The sequence below is a fragment of the Heterodontus francisci genome, chromosome 4 (genome assembly GCF_036365525.1).
Source record: "Heterodontus francisci isolate sHetFra1 chromosome 4, sHetFra1.hap1, whole genome shotgun sequence".
NCBI lineage: Eukaryota > Metazoa > Chordata > Chondrichthyes > Heterodontiformes > Heterodontidae > Heterodontus > Heterodontus francisci.
In genome coordinates, this window is record NC_090374.1 from 66,514,113 (window position 1) to 66,530,174 (window position 16,062).

Sequence of the window (16,062 nt, forward strand, 5' to 3'; positions counted from 1 at the left end):
TGCGATTGTACTGGAGAGGGTGTAGAGGAGATTCACCAGGATGTTGCCTGGGCTGGACCATTTTGGCTATGAAGAGAGACTGGATAGGCTAGGGTTGTTTTCCTTAGAGCAGAGAAGGCTGATGGGAGACCTGATTGAGGTATACAAAATTGAGGGGCATAGATGGGGTAGATAGTAAGAAACTTTTTCCCTTAGTGGAGGTGTCAATAACCAGGGGGCATAGATTTAAGGTAAGGGGATCTGAGGAAAAAAATTTTCACCCAGAGGGTGGTTGGAATCTGGAACACACTGCCTGAAGGGGTGGTAGAAGCAGGAACCCTCACAACGTTTAAGAAGTATTTAGATGAGCATTTGAAACGCCATAGCATATAAGGATACGGGCCAAGTGCTGGAAAATGGGATTAGAATAGATAGGCTTGATGGCCGGCACGGACACGGTGGGCCGAAGGGCCTATTTCTGTGCTGTATAACTCTATGACTCTAATAGGAAACATCACAAATGTACATCTGTGAAGATGATGTCACATCGGAAAATATTCTTTAATATATACTGAGACGCATGAAATATTCACACCAAAGCATCTTAACCTAAGTTGCATGTAACAATTTCTAGTAATTAATATTTTTCTGTTTAAGTGTAAAATAATTGTAGATCAATTTCTTTGAGGTTTCGTTTTATTGTGCAACTAAATTTCAGCAATATGCTTGTCACAAAGCACTGCATGTGATGAAGGTACTGTGCTGCCCCCAAGTGGCTAAATATTGCTAGACTACTTCTATGCATGAGGTTAAAGGTCTTACACTCATCGGGCTCAGTTGTATTGAAACTGCTGAATGGATTCTGTCTTTACTCAGTTTAAAAAATCGCTAATTAACTCCAGCGTGTGTACCAATAATATATACTAGACCTGAATCACAAACATACCAGGTCTCTTAATCTACTTATAGATTTTAACAAGGAACTTCTATCTGCGTAAATAATCTTAACTGGGAAAGATTCCCTAGCCCAATTACAGTATATTTTGTAGTTTATAAGCAAAATGTTCCAAGACCCTGAACCAATAGTGAGGCTCGCACACAGCATTTTTCATTTCAATGATTTCAGTGGACAGAAATTGTGGACATAGCCAGTATTTCCCAAAAGTCACCCACTGTGTGCAGGGTCCTGCCAATGGGATAGGTCTCAGGAAGTTTTTCCCTTATATATTTTATTTAAAAAGTCTAAAGCTAATAATGCTACTCATTCAGAAATCAAACTCAATCATCATTCTCCCAGTGTGCTCACTTAACATTTAGGAGCCTATATTCAGGTGGATTGGTGCACAGAAATATTTTAAGGTTTCAGTTCTAATTATTTTCTGAACTGGGCAACCAGGTCTTTATGTAAATCTTTAAATTCATCACTGGCAGTATTCAGACATATCCCGTCTAAAATAATATTTACTATTCATTTTATGATTTCACAAAGATACCCAACCCAATGGAAAAGTCTGAGCTGCAAGGTTGCTTTGATTAAAAAAGGTAATTATTGTCTCTAATGATGGAAGATATCAGAGTGGAGAGCTTGGTCTGCCAGAACAAGGCTACTCTTACCAATTTATTTTTACATAAAGCACACAGAGGACCAGATTTTGTGTAGCTGGTGGGGCTCCTGGCACCTGGCCGAAAAGGCGGGGTGGGGGGGAACCCCACCTCGGCCTTACGAGCCCCTCCCGGTGTGATCCTCCGTTGTTCCAGAGGCAATGTTTTTGGCGCTTTAAAGATGAGGATCCCACCTCCAAGAGCTGCCGGCTAATCACAGGGCCAGCAGCTCAGCAGTATCGGCAGTACCACTGGGATCAGTGGCCACTGCTGGTACTGCCGGGGCCTTGGACCCAGGCCCAGTGCCCTGGACTTCAGGTAAGTGAGGCGGGCTCACTGGGGCCAGTCCAGAAGGGGAATGGGAGGGTTTGCCGGAAGTTCAGGGGAGGGGACTCCATGAAGGTGTGGGCTTTCTGGCGGGGGTCCTCCATGGGCCACAGATTGCCCACGAAGGACAGATTCCCCCCCACCCCCACCACCACCAAGTCCACAGGGAGTTTTACAGGGCACTCTCCCCACATGGCAGAGGACACCCCTACCCAACCTCCCTGGCTGTTGGTTAGGTCCCAGCAGCAGCGGGTAGAGGCCCTTAAGTGGCCAATAATTGGCCTCTAGGCGGGAAGGCTGTTGTCGGCTTCTCCCGCCCCAGGAAAATCATGTGACGATGAGGCAGCAATAGGCCCTCTGCCTACCCCCCCCCCCCCCACCTCCAACCCCGCCTCAGGGGGACCCATAAATTCAAGCCCAGAGAGTAAAGTAATATTTAGAGCTCCTTCATTAGCATTTAAACATGTATTAGTACCTTCAAACCCTAAAATTATTTCCTAATTGTGAAAATATGTGATTACCCACATAGCTGTGAAAGAACAACTGGATGTATGGAACAACATCTGGAGCCCATCAGCATTCCACAGTTATGGCTGGACTCAAAAAATGTGAAAGTAAAGCTTGCACAAAACTAATGTGTATATATATTCGGCTCAGTGGGTTAGAACGTTGTTCTTTCAGCTTTGAAGCTCAATATGATGAGGTGAAGATTAGCCATCTTTTTCTCTTTGGAAGGAAGAGAAGACTTTTTTTGACACATTTTTCAAGCTGGACATTCAACCAGCGTGCTTTCAGAAGATGGGAACAGTTCTAATGGGGGACAGTTTTGTTTTAAAATTGAAACCTGCTGAACCTGTTGCAAAGCAGCAAAACCAGACAGTGCTGGAACAAATTGTGTAGCTAAAGCAGACATCTGTGTAAATAATGAGGCCTTGATGAGATTAAACAAAACTCAACTGGCCTCTTCGATAAACAATCCTTATCAGAAAGTTTGCCAGCTAGATGGTTGAGATTTATGTTTGCTATCCAACCACTGTTACTGTGGTCGTCACATTGTGATATTTAGTGAAAGTGTCATGCGGGCTTTAATCTTAAGTTTTAAACAAAAAAGCAATATATTATTGGTTATCATGATCTAAGTCTATCATCGATAGGTCATTGAGGCCTTGGTGATGTAACATTCCTGTCTACCATTGAAAGGAAAAAGTTATAGAAGAAACTATTAAGGTAACATCATTACTGCAGACAAGGAAGGAACCTGACCAATCATGGAAGCTGCAGCCAAGGGAACTGATCGTCAGAAGGAGAATGGCAGTTAAAGAGGGAACGCAACTCATTTTGGAAGAATATCTGTTTTGTCAAAGAGGGATGTATTCAGAGCTAGATATTTAAAGGGAGCCCAAACCATTGTCAGAAGGATATTTACAATCAACAGGAGTTCACCACTCTGGATTGATTGCATGATCATTTACTGAGAACATATTTGGGCCTTGTATTAGTAGAGCATCTTTATTGCTAAGAGTAGACTAAGAAGGGTATTGTATTGCCAGGTAGACTAAGAAGGACTCATACTCTGTTTGAAATGTATAACTCTGTATGTGTTTGTGTGTGTGCATGTGAGAGAGAGACTATTGGTGTAAGCTCTATGATTTTTCTTTGACTTGTCTTAGGGCATTTATTGTAGGTGCTACATAGTCCATAGCAGAATAGAATTTTGCATTGTATGTCTGATCTCATAAAGCTTAATATTTAATTCAGATATTTGAGCGTACTCTCAATATTTTTAGTAATTCTTATGTCCGAACCCTATAGTAACCCAGCAAAGGTAGAAGGTTATGTCCAACAGTTGCAAGGATTATTTCTGAATGAAGTTAAGGAAACTGCTATTGAGTAACATGGAAAGGTCACATTGGAGCAGTCGTGGGTGCTCTTCTAAAGCTGGGGTTAAGGAAGATGGTTGGGGTTGAATTGGAAAACTGTACTGTACCACCTGAGCTATGAGTACTCACTGGCAACACAGTTTGCCTTTCCCCAACAACTACAACCAAGTCCTCAATAAGTTTTTAAAAAATCAACTAGATTGACAAATATGCCCATATTTAGCAACACTTTGCTCATAAATGAGTTGGAATAAAATTTGTGTATGATGTTTGCTCCTTGGTCATACAGTGCAGTAACTCATTGTATACATCTGTATAATATATGTATATATTGAAAAGCCCACTCCTGTTTCTGCTTTACATAACTGGTACACTAGGAGAATGAAGAGATCAATTGAATAAATCGTACAAGAAGATTAATTCACTGTTATGTTAAATGTACTTACCCCAGATGGCTTAGGGCTGAATGTTGCATATTCTGTAGCTGATGTTGTTGCCAGCCAGTCATTGAGCCCAGGTGGAGGGCATTGGTAGTATTAAACCCAGTGAGAGATGACAAGTCAGCACTACTAAGGGAATATTCTTTATTGCAATGTCGACGGGGACCAGAATAAGAGGAAGAAGAAACATTAAAGTCAATCAACGTGATGGAGTTCAAAATATATCCTTCAGACCACTGATGGAACAATTCACTTTTGATGTTCTAAACACCTTCAATATAAATTATGAAATATTTAGTTTGAAAAAGTATTAAGATCTATCTTTTTCAGAAGCTAGCACACTATTATTAAAAAAAAACATAAAACTATAGAACCAGAAACATTTGTAGGACAGAAAGAGGCCTTTCACTTCATTGGGCTGGATTCTATGAGTCCGCCACTGATCTGAGCAACCAGCTCAAAAAATGGCGGCTCGCCCATGCAGGCCACACACCGATGTGCTTCCGAGATCTTAAGCACAGCGCCTCATTTAAATAGTCGAGGTGGCCCCACCCCCTCAATCACATGGAGGGGGCGGGCTGTCTATCCCTGGCAATAGCATCAGCTCCCTGCGCACAGGCGCCCTTTTTAAAGGGCAGCCAGCCCTGCCGGCTTACTTAAATATTTAAAGAAATATACCCCAAAATTAAATAAATACATTTCTTTCGCCCCTTTCCCACCCCCCGCAATAATGATAACCATTTGCCCTTAACTCCCCCTCAAAACACTTACCTTTTACATCTGACCACCCCCAAAACTGCACAAAGTTTAAGGTTCAACCCTTCCTCCCATCCCCTGCACCCATTATGTGTATTTGACCACATCCTTCACACCCCACACACTGGTAAACATACCTCCTCCCCCCTTCCCACCAGTGTCGCGTATCATTTCCCTGGTGATCTGAAGGTACAGGACTGCCGGCTGCCGTGCCAAAGATCACGGCAGACCCTCAAGATCTAAGCTAAGTGTATGTAAATTAAATCATTTTATTGATTTAAATATTCAAATTGTGGTCTTGTTGCCCAGCGGTGGGGGGCCGCCATGGAGGCTCGCTGCTGCCAGGAGATCGGGCCAGGCTCTACTGACATTGAGCTCTGTGGCGGACCTCATCCAGAGCCATCTTCAGGCCCCCCCGCCACAGTTCACGACATCAAGGGCTTCTTAAAATCCAACACATCTGGCTGAATTTTATGAGTGCGCTGCATCCCGTGCAGGTGCACTGTCCCTGAGCCCCCGCGATATTACACATGGGGGCTCATTTCAATAGAGAGCGTGGAGCGGCCACCCACGATGACATAAGGGGACGGCCGCTGTGTCCCCTGCAATGGTGTCTGGCCCCATCGCGCAGGCGTTGTCGCCATTTTTAAAGGGCTTTAAGCCCTTACAATTAAGTTTTAACTTTTAAAGTTACAGTAATCGAGAAGTTTTATTAACAATTAATACAAATGTTGAGGCCCTTCCCCAACCAACACCCCCCCTCCCCCAATGGTCATTTAAGTGGCATTTATTGTCATAAAATACTTTATTCCCTTCCCGAACTTTCCACCTGAACCTTCGAACATTTGGCCTCTAGCCCCTTCCCACCATCCACACATCCAATAAAAATTGATTTCCCCGCTCCTCCACCCATCCCACCCTGCAAATTTTATTACTCCCCCCTCCCCACCAGGTTCTCGCCCGGAACTCCTTATGGAGTTCCGAAGGCGTGCGAAGACCAAACGGAGGCAGTAAAATCGGCGTAGGATGGCTGCCGCCTGCAGGTAAGTTTATTTACATATTTTAAATGTTAATTTCGACATGCTGATGAAGGGCCTGCCGCCAGGCGGTGGGACGGGGGGGGGGGGGGGCCGCACCATGGTCCCGCCGCTGTCGGTAAAATGTGACGGGCCCTTCTCGACGTCGCGGGTTGAGGTGGGCCTCTCCCCGTAGCATTTTACCGGCCCCCACACCATGACCCGCGGCGTTGAGGTGCAGGTAAAACTCAGCCCATCATGTAAGCGCCAACTCTAGAACAATTCAAAACTAATGTCACTGCCTTTATTTTAAAATTTGACCTGAGCATTGCATCTTCCTCTGCTTCAAGTAGTTATCCAATTTTTCCTTATAAAAAGCAATGGTCTCTACCTCAATTACTCCCTGTGGCAAAAAAATTCATACTCCCAACTCCCTGTGTAATGAAGTTTATTTTCTAACTTCTCTCTGCACTCTTTTAGTGACTCTCTTAGAATTTATGACACCATGTCACTCACTTCCCAACCAGCGGAAATAATTTAAAAAGAACACTCCTCTTAGTATTTCCTGCTCCAGGGAAAATAGTCCGAGAATCTCATGGCTCTTTTTATAACTACACCATTCAATGTCTCTTCATTGAGTGTATACTCCCATTCTTTGTTTTTCCTCCCAAAATGTATTACCTCACACTTTTACACATTAAATTGCCTTACCCATTTTGCCTTTCTGAAATATTTCAAATTCCATCTTGCTGTTTGAAAAATGCTACCTTTATGTTACCAGCAAATGTAAACCAAATGTCTAAGTCAAAATCATCTGTACAGAGAACAAAAGTGACTCAACACTGATCCCTGGTGACACCAGCTGCAATTCTTTCCCGATCAGCTCAACAACCAGTAAACCTAACCCTTTGTTTTCTGTCCATTAACCAACTTTATATCTGTACTGCTACACATTAACATGTACAAACTTTTGTAATAAACCTATTGGCCAGAATTTTACAGTGGGCGGACAGGAGCCGGACTCCGACGTAAATGTCGGTGCCGAACCCGCTTCCACCCAGCCTGGGGATCCGCCCCGTATTTTACGGATCCCCAGGCTTTAATTGGCCTGAGGCAGGACTTCCACCCACTTGAAGGAGGAGGTCCCGCCTCAGTGAGCTGCCGACCAATCAGCGGGCCGGCAGCTCTTAGTCTCAGCAGCGCCACCAGGAGCGGTGGCCACTGCTGGGACTGCAGCCCAGCTGGCTGAGGAAGATACCAAGGAACCGGTACTGGAGGTAAGTTTGGGTTGACTCACCAGGGGAATCGGTCATGCCCTGGTGAGGCTAGGATGGTCGTTTTTTGGGGGAGGGGGGCGTTTTGGATCCTGGGGTTGGGTTGGGAGGCGGGGGTGACCCTCAGTTGGGCACCCTGTGCCTGATTGCCAGGCCCCCTCCCCCCTGGGGTGCGGAAAGGCCGGCAGCTATTGCTGGGCGGCCTTTCACGTCCCCAGCACACCCACTTGCCATGGGTAAAATACCCGTGGAGGTGGGCAAGGGCCCTTAAGCGGCCATTAAGTGGCCACTTAAGGGTCTTGATTGGCCTCGGGCGGACGGGCTGCTTCCTACCCCCGCCCCACCCCACCTCGCCCCCGCCCCCCCGCCAACCTCCATAAACTTGGTCGGAGGCGGAATCAGGGCAGTTAGGCCTCCAGGAGCCTGCCGTTCAATTTTACGCCGTCCCCACGCCACCATCCGACCTGCTGGGACGGCGTAAAATTCCGGTCATAATGTCTATTGCAGAATTCCTTTGAAATTCATTACCAGATATATTGCATTCCTTTATCTATCCAGTCACTTATACATAAAAACGTTATTAAATTCGTCAAATATGACTTCCTTTTAACAAAACCATGTTGCCTGTCCTTAATTATGCTGTGTATTTCTAAATACTTAATTACTTGATCTCAAATGATGCCTTCTAAGAGTTTGGCCACAACTAATGTTAGAGTTGTAAGTCTAAAGTTTACTCCTGTTAATTGAAAACCATTTGTTTCAATTAAAAATTTGACTTTTCAATTTAACAACTTAAACAATTTAAATGAATCATTTTTAATTGAAATAAATTAAATTTAATAGATAATTTGAATTAAATAATAGAATTAAGGGTAGATTGTGTTGTACCTGATTTACCCTCCTTTCCCTCTTGACCAGAGGAATTATATTAGCTATCTCTCTATTTGTGTACCCAAGAAGGACTAAAATATTCTGGTCAGATGCTAAGCTATTTCCTAGGGTGATGTCAAAGCCCAGTGACTTATCCACCTTCAGGTCTGTTACATTTTTTAAAGATCTAATTCCTTTTCTACAGTTATCTCTAAAGCTTGGAGTGGGGCCAATTAGGAATCAAAAAGGGGATTTATGCATGGAGGCAGGGGGCTTGGCTGAGGTATTAAATGAATACTTTGCACCTGTCTTTACTAAGGAAAAAGATGCTATACACCAGGGCTCCTTCGGCAGCACCTTCCAAACCTGTGACCTCTACCACCTAGAAGGACAAGGGCAAGGACTGTGATGGAATACTCTCCACTTTCTTGGATGGGTGCAGCTCCAACAACACTCAAGAAGCTCGACACCATCTAGGACAAAGCAGCCCGCTTGATTGGCACCCCATCCACATTCACTCCCTCCACCACCGACGCACAGTGACAGCAGTGTGTACCATCTACAAGATGCACTCTTGGAATGCACCAAGGCTCATTAGACTGCACCTTCCAAACCTGCAACCTCTACTACCTTGAAGGACAAGAGCAGCAAATGCTTGGGAACACCACCACCTGCAATTTCCCTTCCAAGCCACACAACATCCTGACTTGGAACTATATTGCCGTTCCTTCACTGTCGCTGGGTCAAAATCCTGGAACTCCCTTCCTAACAGCACTGTGGGTGTCCCTACTCCATATGGACTGCAGTGGTTCAAAAAGACAGCTCACCACTACCTCCTCAAGGGCAATTAGGGATGGGCAACAAATGCTGTCCTAGCTAGCAATGCCCACATCCCATGAACGAATAAAAAAAGTTTTAATCTCTATTATCCACAGAACTTTATGCTTTGATGCAGTCCTCTTTTCCCCTGTTTGCTAAATTTTCTGCCCAGTTATTTTGAGCCAAATCCATTCTTATATCATTAAATGTTACCTTCGTACAAATCAAGTACCTGGACTTGATTCTTCATTATCCTTTTCTATTTTCAAATTGAAACTATTTCCCAACTCTTTTCCTACTGTCACATTAGTCATTTGTTCCACTTAATTTCTCAGACTAAATCCAACAATAGTTCTGATTGAAAACATTCCACAAATATTTATGCAAATGAAAACAAATCATGTTTATTAAAAAAAATCAATTTCTTACAGAAACCTTCCAATCAGGGGTTTCTTCCCTTAAGCCGCGCTGCAGACTTCACTTAATGGGAACAGGTCACCTGGTCCTGAAGTAGTTCACTTGGGCTGAATTTTTACCAGCCCCCAGCGTCAGGGGTCATGGCGGGGGGGGGGCGGGGGGGGGAGTGGAAGAGGGTGAAGCCCACCATGGGCTTCGATGCCAGGAAGACCACACCCCATTTTACCGGCAGTGGCGAGGCCTTGGGGCAGGCCTCATCTGGAAGGATTTTCCACGACCCCTCGCTGCTTGGCAAAAAAAAAACTTAATTTGCATATGTAAATAAATGCTAATAAAGGAATAATTACTTACTTTGTTGCAACAGCCGTCCCACGCCGATAGTCTAGCTGATTGCTGGAAGTCCCGCGCCTTTGGATCTCCATTCGGAGATCCGAGGCATAACACTGGTGGGGAGGGGGGAGGATGAAATTTTCAGGACGGGGGGGAGCAGGGAAAACTGTTACTACTGGCTGACGGGATGGTGGGAAGGGGTTGAGGGGCAAACATAATGAAGTTTGCAGCGGGGGGGGAGGGAGAGTGGGGGGGGGGAGATGCACGGGATGGGAACAACATTTTTTTTAGTGGGGAAAGTCAATAACTGAAGTGTTTGGTCACTGGAGTGGGGGATGGGAGAGGGCCTTCGATCTTTCATTAAATTTGGAAATGTAAATTTAATATCCATTTTACTTTACAAATTTAAATTACCAGTAAGGACTTGAAGCTCTTTAAAAATGGCACCGGGCATGCGCAGTGGTGCTGGATGTGTTGCCAGGGATGGAGCACCAGCCCCCTCTACACCATCGTGGGCAGGCACTCCTCCCCCTCCATGTTAATGAGCACTGAGTGAAATATCGCGGCGGCTCTGCGGCGTACGTCTTGAGCGCGCGCCACGCCGTCTTGGAAGCTTGCTGCCATATAAAAATTCAGCCCGTTATTTTAATGGAAGAAGTAACTTCAGATTGCCTTTAAACCTAATCCAGAATTAACCACGTTGGAGGAGAAAACTTGCTAAATTTGCATCATACTGAGGCAGTAGCAAATCTTTCTACACCAATATGTTAACTATAACTGGACCATATCTGAAGCATACTTTCCTTGTACAGTACAGCAAGTCACAAAATCTCTCTCTGTGAGTTATCTCCTTATAATCCTATACTAATGCAGCATCACTCCCTTCATTCTGTCACACAATCATTGCAATGTCCATTCCTATTCGCTCTTCACTTATCAATATAAGTAACTTAAAAAATAATTGATATGGGAGTTTGTTAACAACTAAAGTAGCTGAATATCCTAATGTTCTTCAAAACTGTCTTCTTGATACAAGTTCTAGTTACAAGTTGTCTGAACCTATTAAACATATTAAGACACAGGCCAACGGTCAGGACCATTGAGTCCTTTCAAGTCCTATGAACACCATAAAAATAATTTCTAGCCTGTTTGAAGAATATTATCAATTTAACAGACTCAATTCAATACTTAGTGGGTAGTTAAAAAAGCTTTCAAAAATATGCTATTAAAATGTATTGTGTTTTAAGTTGTAACGGCTTCATTTATTCAAGGTGCATCAAAACACTTAACGTAAATTGCTTCGAAAGTATTATAGTCAGAAAATTGCTTTCAATTGGGTTCTTATTGTATTACTGGATGCCTGATAGATATGACAATCAAAACTGAAGGATGTTAACAAAACGTGCAATTTGGAAAGTTTAACACAGCAGGACACCCACTGTTGTGGAATTGATTTGCAATACTTTTCGCCAGGCAATGCTTTTCCATATTTTACATTAAACTGTCTAGAACTGTAATCAATTAACAAAATATTTGGTTCAAAATTACGTTTGTTTTTTAAATGTGGTGCAGGGTAGATTGCTGTGATTAATATAAACACAACTTGCATTTATATAGCATCTTTAATGTAGTAAAATGGTCCAAGACGTTTCACAGGCGTGCAATTAAATAAAAATGGACACACATATACAGATATGAATTTCCAATCTTTAGATGTGTCTGCATATTGGCACTTGTGCCTGCCACACCCAATGATACATTTCCACTATTCCCACACTTTCCAGTGGGTTTAACACTGAAGACTGTGATCCTGATGTAAACATTGAGATCATTTCATGAGGAATTTTGGTCCCAGGTTTTTTTTTAAGTGTCTGAGAATTTTGACAAGAATCAAGAGCCAAAAAATAAAAGTCTTACTTTTTGGAGAGAAGCAAGAAGGTCAAAGAAGTAGCAGGAAGCACAGTTATTTGTATGTTTATAAAGCAATATGTGCATTCAACTGTTGTACTTATGCACCAGCTGCAATCCATATCCTGTAACAATAAGCATGTGGAGGCAGAATGGAGCACAAGTCTTTTAGAAGTAATGCTGCAGCAGTGCATCAGTATTTCATGAACATGAAATAATATTGATAGTCTTAGAAGATCTATTTTGTATGACCTTGCTACTGACTGTAAAGTGATAGGAGTTACCTACCAGTACCATATGTGGTTGAAATGGCTGAAGGGTATCCTCCCATCCCATGCCCTGGCAAAGTAGGGGTTGCCACAGAAACTACCGGTGTAGCCAATGACTGTGCAGCTTGTGAGTTGATTATTCTCTGATTCTATAGCAAAACAAAATTGTGATTTTTAATTTTTTTTAAGACTCTGTATGTCTTGTTAATAATATTTGCAGAAAAAGCTGAAATGTACACTGGATATTTTTAATAAAATGAGTCATTTAACACAATTGGACTTTAAGAACTCTTCCAAACCTATCATTTACAACACTTCGGGAGATTAGATGTTCCCAAGGTAACCAATTACATCAGTATCTCCATAGTAACCAGCCTAGTCACCAGCAAAGATTGTGTTATTGTGGCAGGAAAGAGACCATATGGAAAACAGATAAAATATGCATGATGTCCTGTTATTGTGTTTCTATCAAGAAAAAAAATTAATACTATTGTAGTGGATTTCAGTAGTTCTTCACAAAGAATTGTATCGCTTTGTGTTAATTGTGAGCAGATTATAAATGTTAATATTTTACATGACCAGGAGGTGGTGCTGTGTTACTTCTGTTTAACAGATATCTGGCTGTAGTGTGAAGCCAGCGCATTTTAAGTTGTGTATATCATTTCTCATTTAACATCATAAAATAAAGTCAAAGCAATTAATTGACTATCAAATGCATAACGTTTGGCACAGCACAGTTTCAGAGGTCTATTCTGGTAACTATTAGTCGTCCACACCTACAGCCCACCTTAACCTAACTTTTAAGTTTTATGAAAAGCCTCAGACTTCCATATCTGTGGTTAAGAACTATACATAATTCGAGAAACATGTTTAAGAAAGTAAATAAAACATAAAACATTTCATTTTCTAAAAAGGTTGGTAATAAAAATTGCTACTTTTGAACAAGGCAGGGTAGGTAATGTTAGGCTGAAGATAATGGTAATTGTATAACTGAAAATAGGGGTTTCAGGCCAATGCTATCGCCGAGCAGTGTGAAAAACAAATTGAAAAATATAAAAGTTACTATTATCTAGTGTGGAAATAGTTTGAAAGCATCAGCAGAACTCTCACTTACCTGTAATAAATCAACATCCTCAGACTGACAGCATAGAAAAGGAGCAATGAATAACTGTTAGCTGAGACATAAAAGGTGGTTTTGCATTGAAGGAGTGCGTCGACGGCAGATGCAGGTTTTCTCACCATTAATGGCACTCCCTCATATAAATCAGGGAATATCCAAACTCCTAATGCTACAGGAGACCTCCATGTTTGTAAGTTCCATCAGGTCTCCACTTGCTTGTAAGTTGTGGAGTTGATTTGCATTGCTTTGCAGCATCAGAAGTAGGTTTTAAGAAATCACAATAGCAAGATTTCAATACTTCAATGTGTCAACCTAACTCATAGAATCATAGAATGGTTACAGCACAGAAGCACTTTGGTAGAAAAAACCAGAAAGATAAAGTATTTCTAAAATGGGGAGAGGTTGGGAAGTGTTGATGCCCAAAGTAACCTGGGTATCCTTGTTCACTAAAAGCTCGCATGCAGGTGCAGCAAACAATTAGGAAGGCAAATGGTCTGTTGGCTTTCAATGCAAGGGGGTTTGAGTACAGGAGTAACAAAGTCTTGCTGTAATTGTATAGAGCATTGGTGAGACTGCACTGGAGTATTGTGTGCAGTTTTGCTCTCCTCATCTAAGGAAGGATATACTTGCCATTGAGGGAATGCAACAGAGCTTCATCAGACTAATCCCTGGGACGGCAGAATTGTCTTATGAGGAGAGATTGAGAAAAATGGGCCTGTATTCCCTAGAAGTTCGAAAAATGAGAGGCGATCTCATTGAAACTTACAAAATTCTTACAGGGCGTGGCAGGGTGGATGTAGATGGGATGTTTCCCCTGTCTGGTGAATCTAAAACCAGGGGACATAGTCTCAGAATAAGGGGTAGGCCATTTAAGACTCAGATGAGGAGGAATTTCTTCAATCAGAGGGTGATGAATCTTTGAAATTCTCTACCCCAGAGGGCTGTGGAAGCTCAGTCATTGAGTATGTTCAAGACAGAAATCGATAGATGTCTGGATACTGATGACATCAAGGGATATGGGGATAGTTTAGTTTAGTTTAGTTTTGGTTTAGTTTAGAGATACAGCACTGAAACAGGCCCTTCGGCCCACCGAGTCTGTGCCGACCATCAACCACCCATTTATACTAATCCTACACTAATCCCATATTCCTACCACATCCCCACCTGTCCCTATATTTCCCTACCACCTACCTATACTAGTGGAAATTTATAATGGCCAATTTACCTACCAACCTGCAAGTCTTTTGGCTTGTGGGAGGAAACCGGAGCACCCGGAGAAAACCCACGCAGACACAGGGAGAATTTGCAAACTCCACACAGGCAGTACCCAGAATTGAACCCGGGTCGCTGGAACTGTGAGGCTGCAGTGCAGTGGGAAAGCGGCATTGAGGTAGATGATCAGCCATGATCTAGTTGAATGGAGGAGCAGGCTCGGTGGGCTGAATGGCCTACTCCTGCTCCTATGTATCTATGTTCCTAAGGCGCCATCATGTCTGGCACAGCTACAGTTTTAATTGCAGCAACCATGTGACAGACATTCATAACATTCAGACCCAGTTTTAATTCCTTTGCTGTTCTTTCAAACATTATGAAGTAAATAGGTTTCTTATTTGTACAAATAGGCTTGTAAATTATGAACATGTCCAAGGGGGTTACGTTTAAAAAACTGACCTATGATGGGATAAAAACAGAAAATGCCAAAAATACTCAGCAGGTCAGGCAACGTCTGTGGAGAGAGAAACAGAGTTAATGTTTCAGATTGATGACTTTTCACCAGAACGGATGAATGGTCATCAGCCTCAAACATTAACTCTGTTTCTCTCCCCACAGATGCTGGCTGGCCTGCTGAGTATTTTCAGCATTTTCTGTTATTATTTCAGATTTCCAGCATTTGCAGTATTTTGCTTTTGACTCATGATGAGTCTTGATTTGGGAAGACAAAGGTAAATAGGAATGCCACTTGCCTGGGGCCCCAACCTATATATAAATCAACCTATAAAATCACTACAGACTGGATGTAGGTTTCAGAATTTTTTAATCAATTGTAAATATTTACAGGCCTCTTTTCATATCTCCTTCGGTTATGCACTATTCCCTCTAAGATGGCTTCACCTGCCACCTGCGACCTGCTTCTAGGTCTCCGTCAACAAGCTTGGAGCCTGTACTAGACAGAGGGAGGCAGTAACTGGAGTGACTCCCCTTTCTTTGTCTTCCTTATGTGGGAATACAAGGTTTTACACAGTGCCTCTCCTTAATGGAGCAACCAAGATCAGCATCCCTATTTTGTGGGGTATTGCTGGTATTTATCTACAACACACCACTTTATGGCACAGTGAATTTAAAATGCCACCCATGTTCCTTTAGGTTATTTCTTTTTATTTTTGTGTTTTCTATCCTAAAAGGAGGATTTAAATATTCATTCAGTAGGTTTTAAATCTACTTTGTGTTACAGTATTAAGTAGATTTAGTATGCATCATCATGCTACCAATTGCCTCTACTATGGATGCAAGGTAAATTTTGCCTTTACACACAAAACAAACTAAAACCTTCTCCCAATCCAATGAAATGGCGCAAAAATGCTAAATTTTATTCCAAGTCTGTTTCAACTTTTTGTTTTAAGGCTAATAAGTAGAAGATTCTAAAAAAAAAGTTCTCACTTACCACTGATGGCATATTCTTTGAACCTGGCGGGATGAGAACCCGGAGGTCAGGTTTCCGGTTGTTCATTCCCAAATTCATGGGAGGGGGTGACTTGGTTTGCATATTCTTGTTCATACTGCCAGGCGAGACCAGCAGACCTGGCGAATTGCGGGGATTTCCATACCCATTTCCTGTTGCATAAAAGATTTAGTATAAGCAAACATATATTTAATATACAACATAGAAATCATTCCAAATGAGGAATTAGTGATCAGTAGCTGATCTTTAATGAGAAAAAAAAGAAATAAACTCAAAAATAATGACAGCCACAAATACTCCACATCTTTTTTGTCCTCTCTTAATTTCCATATGTCTTCATAAAACCTTTGAAAGTTCTTCTTCTTTGGCCTCCTT

General features: G+C 42.4%; 1 protein-coding gene across 7 annotated transcripts in view; it reads right to left on the reverse strand.

The window, feature by feature from the left end:
- Positions 1–16,062, reverse strand: part of mef2cb (myocyte enhancer factor 2cb) — a 314,026-nt gene that overhangs the window by 7,180 nt on the left and 290,784 nt on the right. For all 7 annotated transcript variants that reach the window (XM_068029659.1, XM_068029657.1, XM_068029658.1 and 4 more), the window contains 3 exons: positions 15,670–15,839; positions 11,907–12,036; positions 4,235–4,370 (listed from right to left, as the gene is read on the reverse strand). In XM_068029659.1, coding sequence (XP_067885760.1) covers positions 4,235–4,370; positions 11,907–12,036; positions 15,670–15,839 — 436 coding nt within the window. The remainder of the gene's footprint in view (positions 1–4,234; positions 4,371–11,906; positions 12,037–15,669; positions 15,840–16,062) is intronic.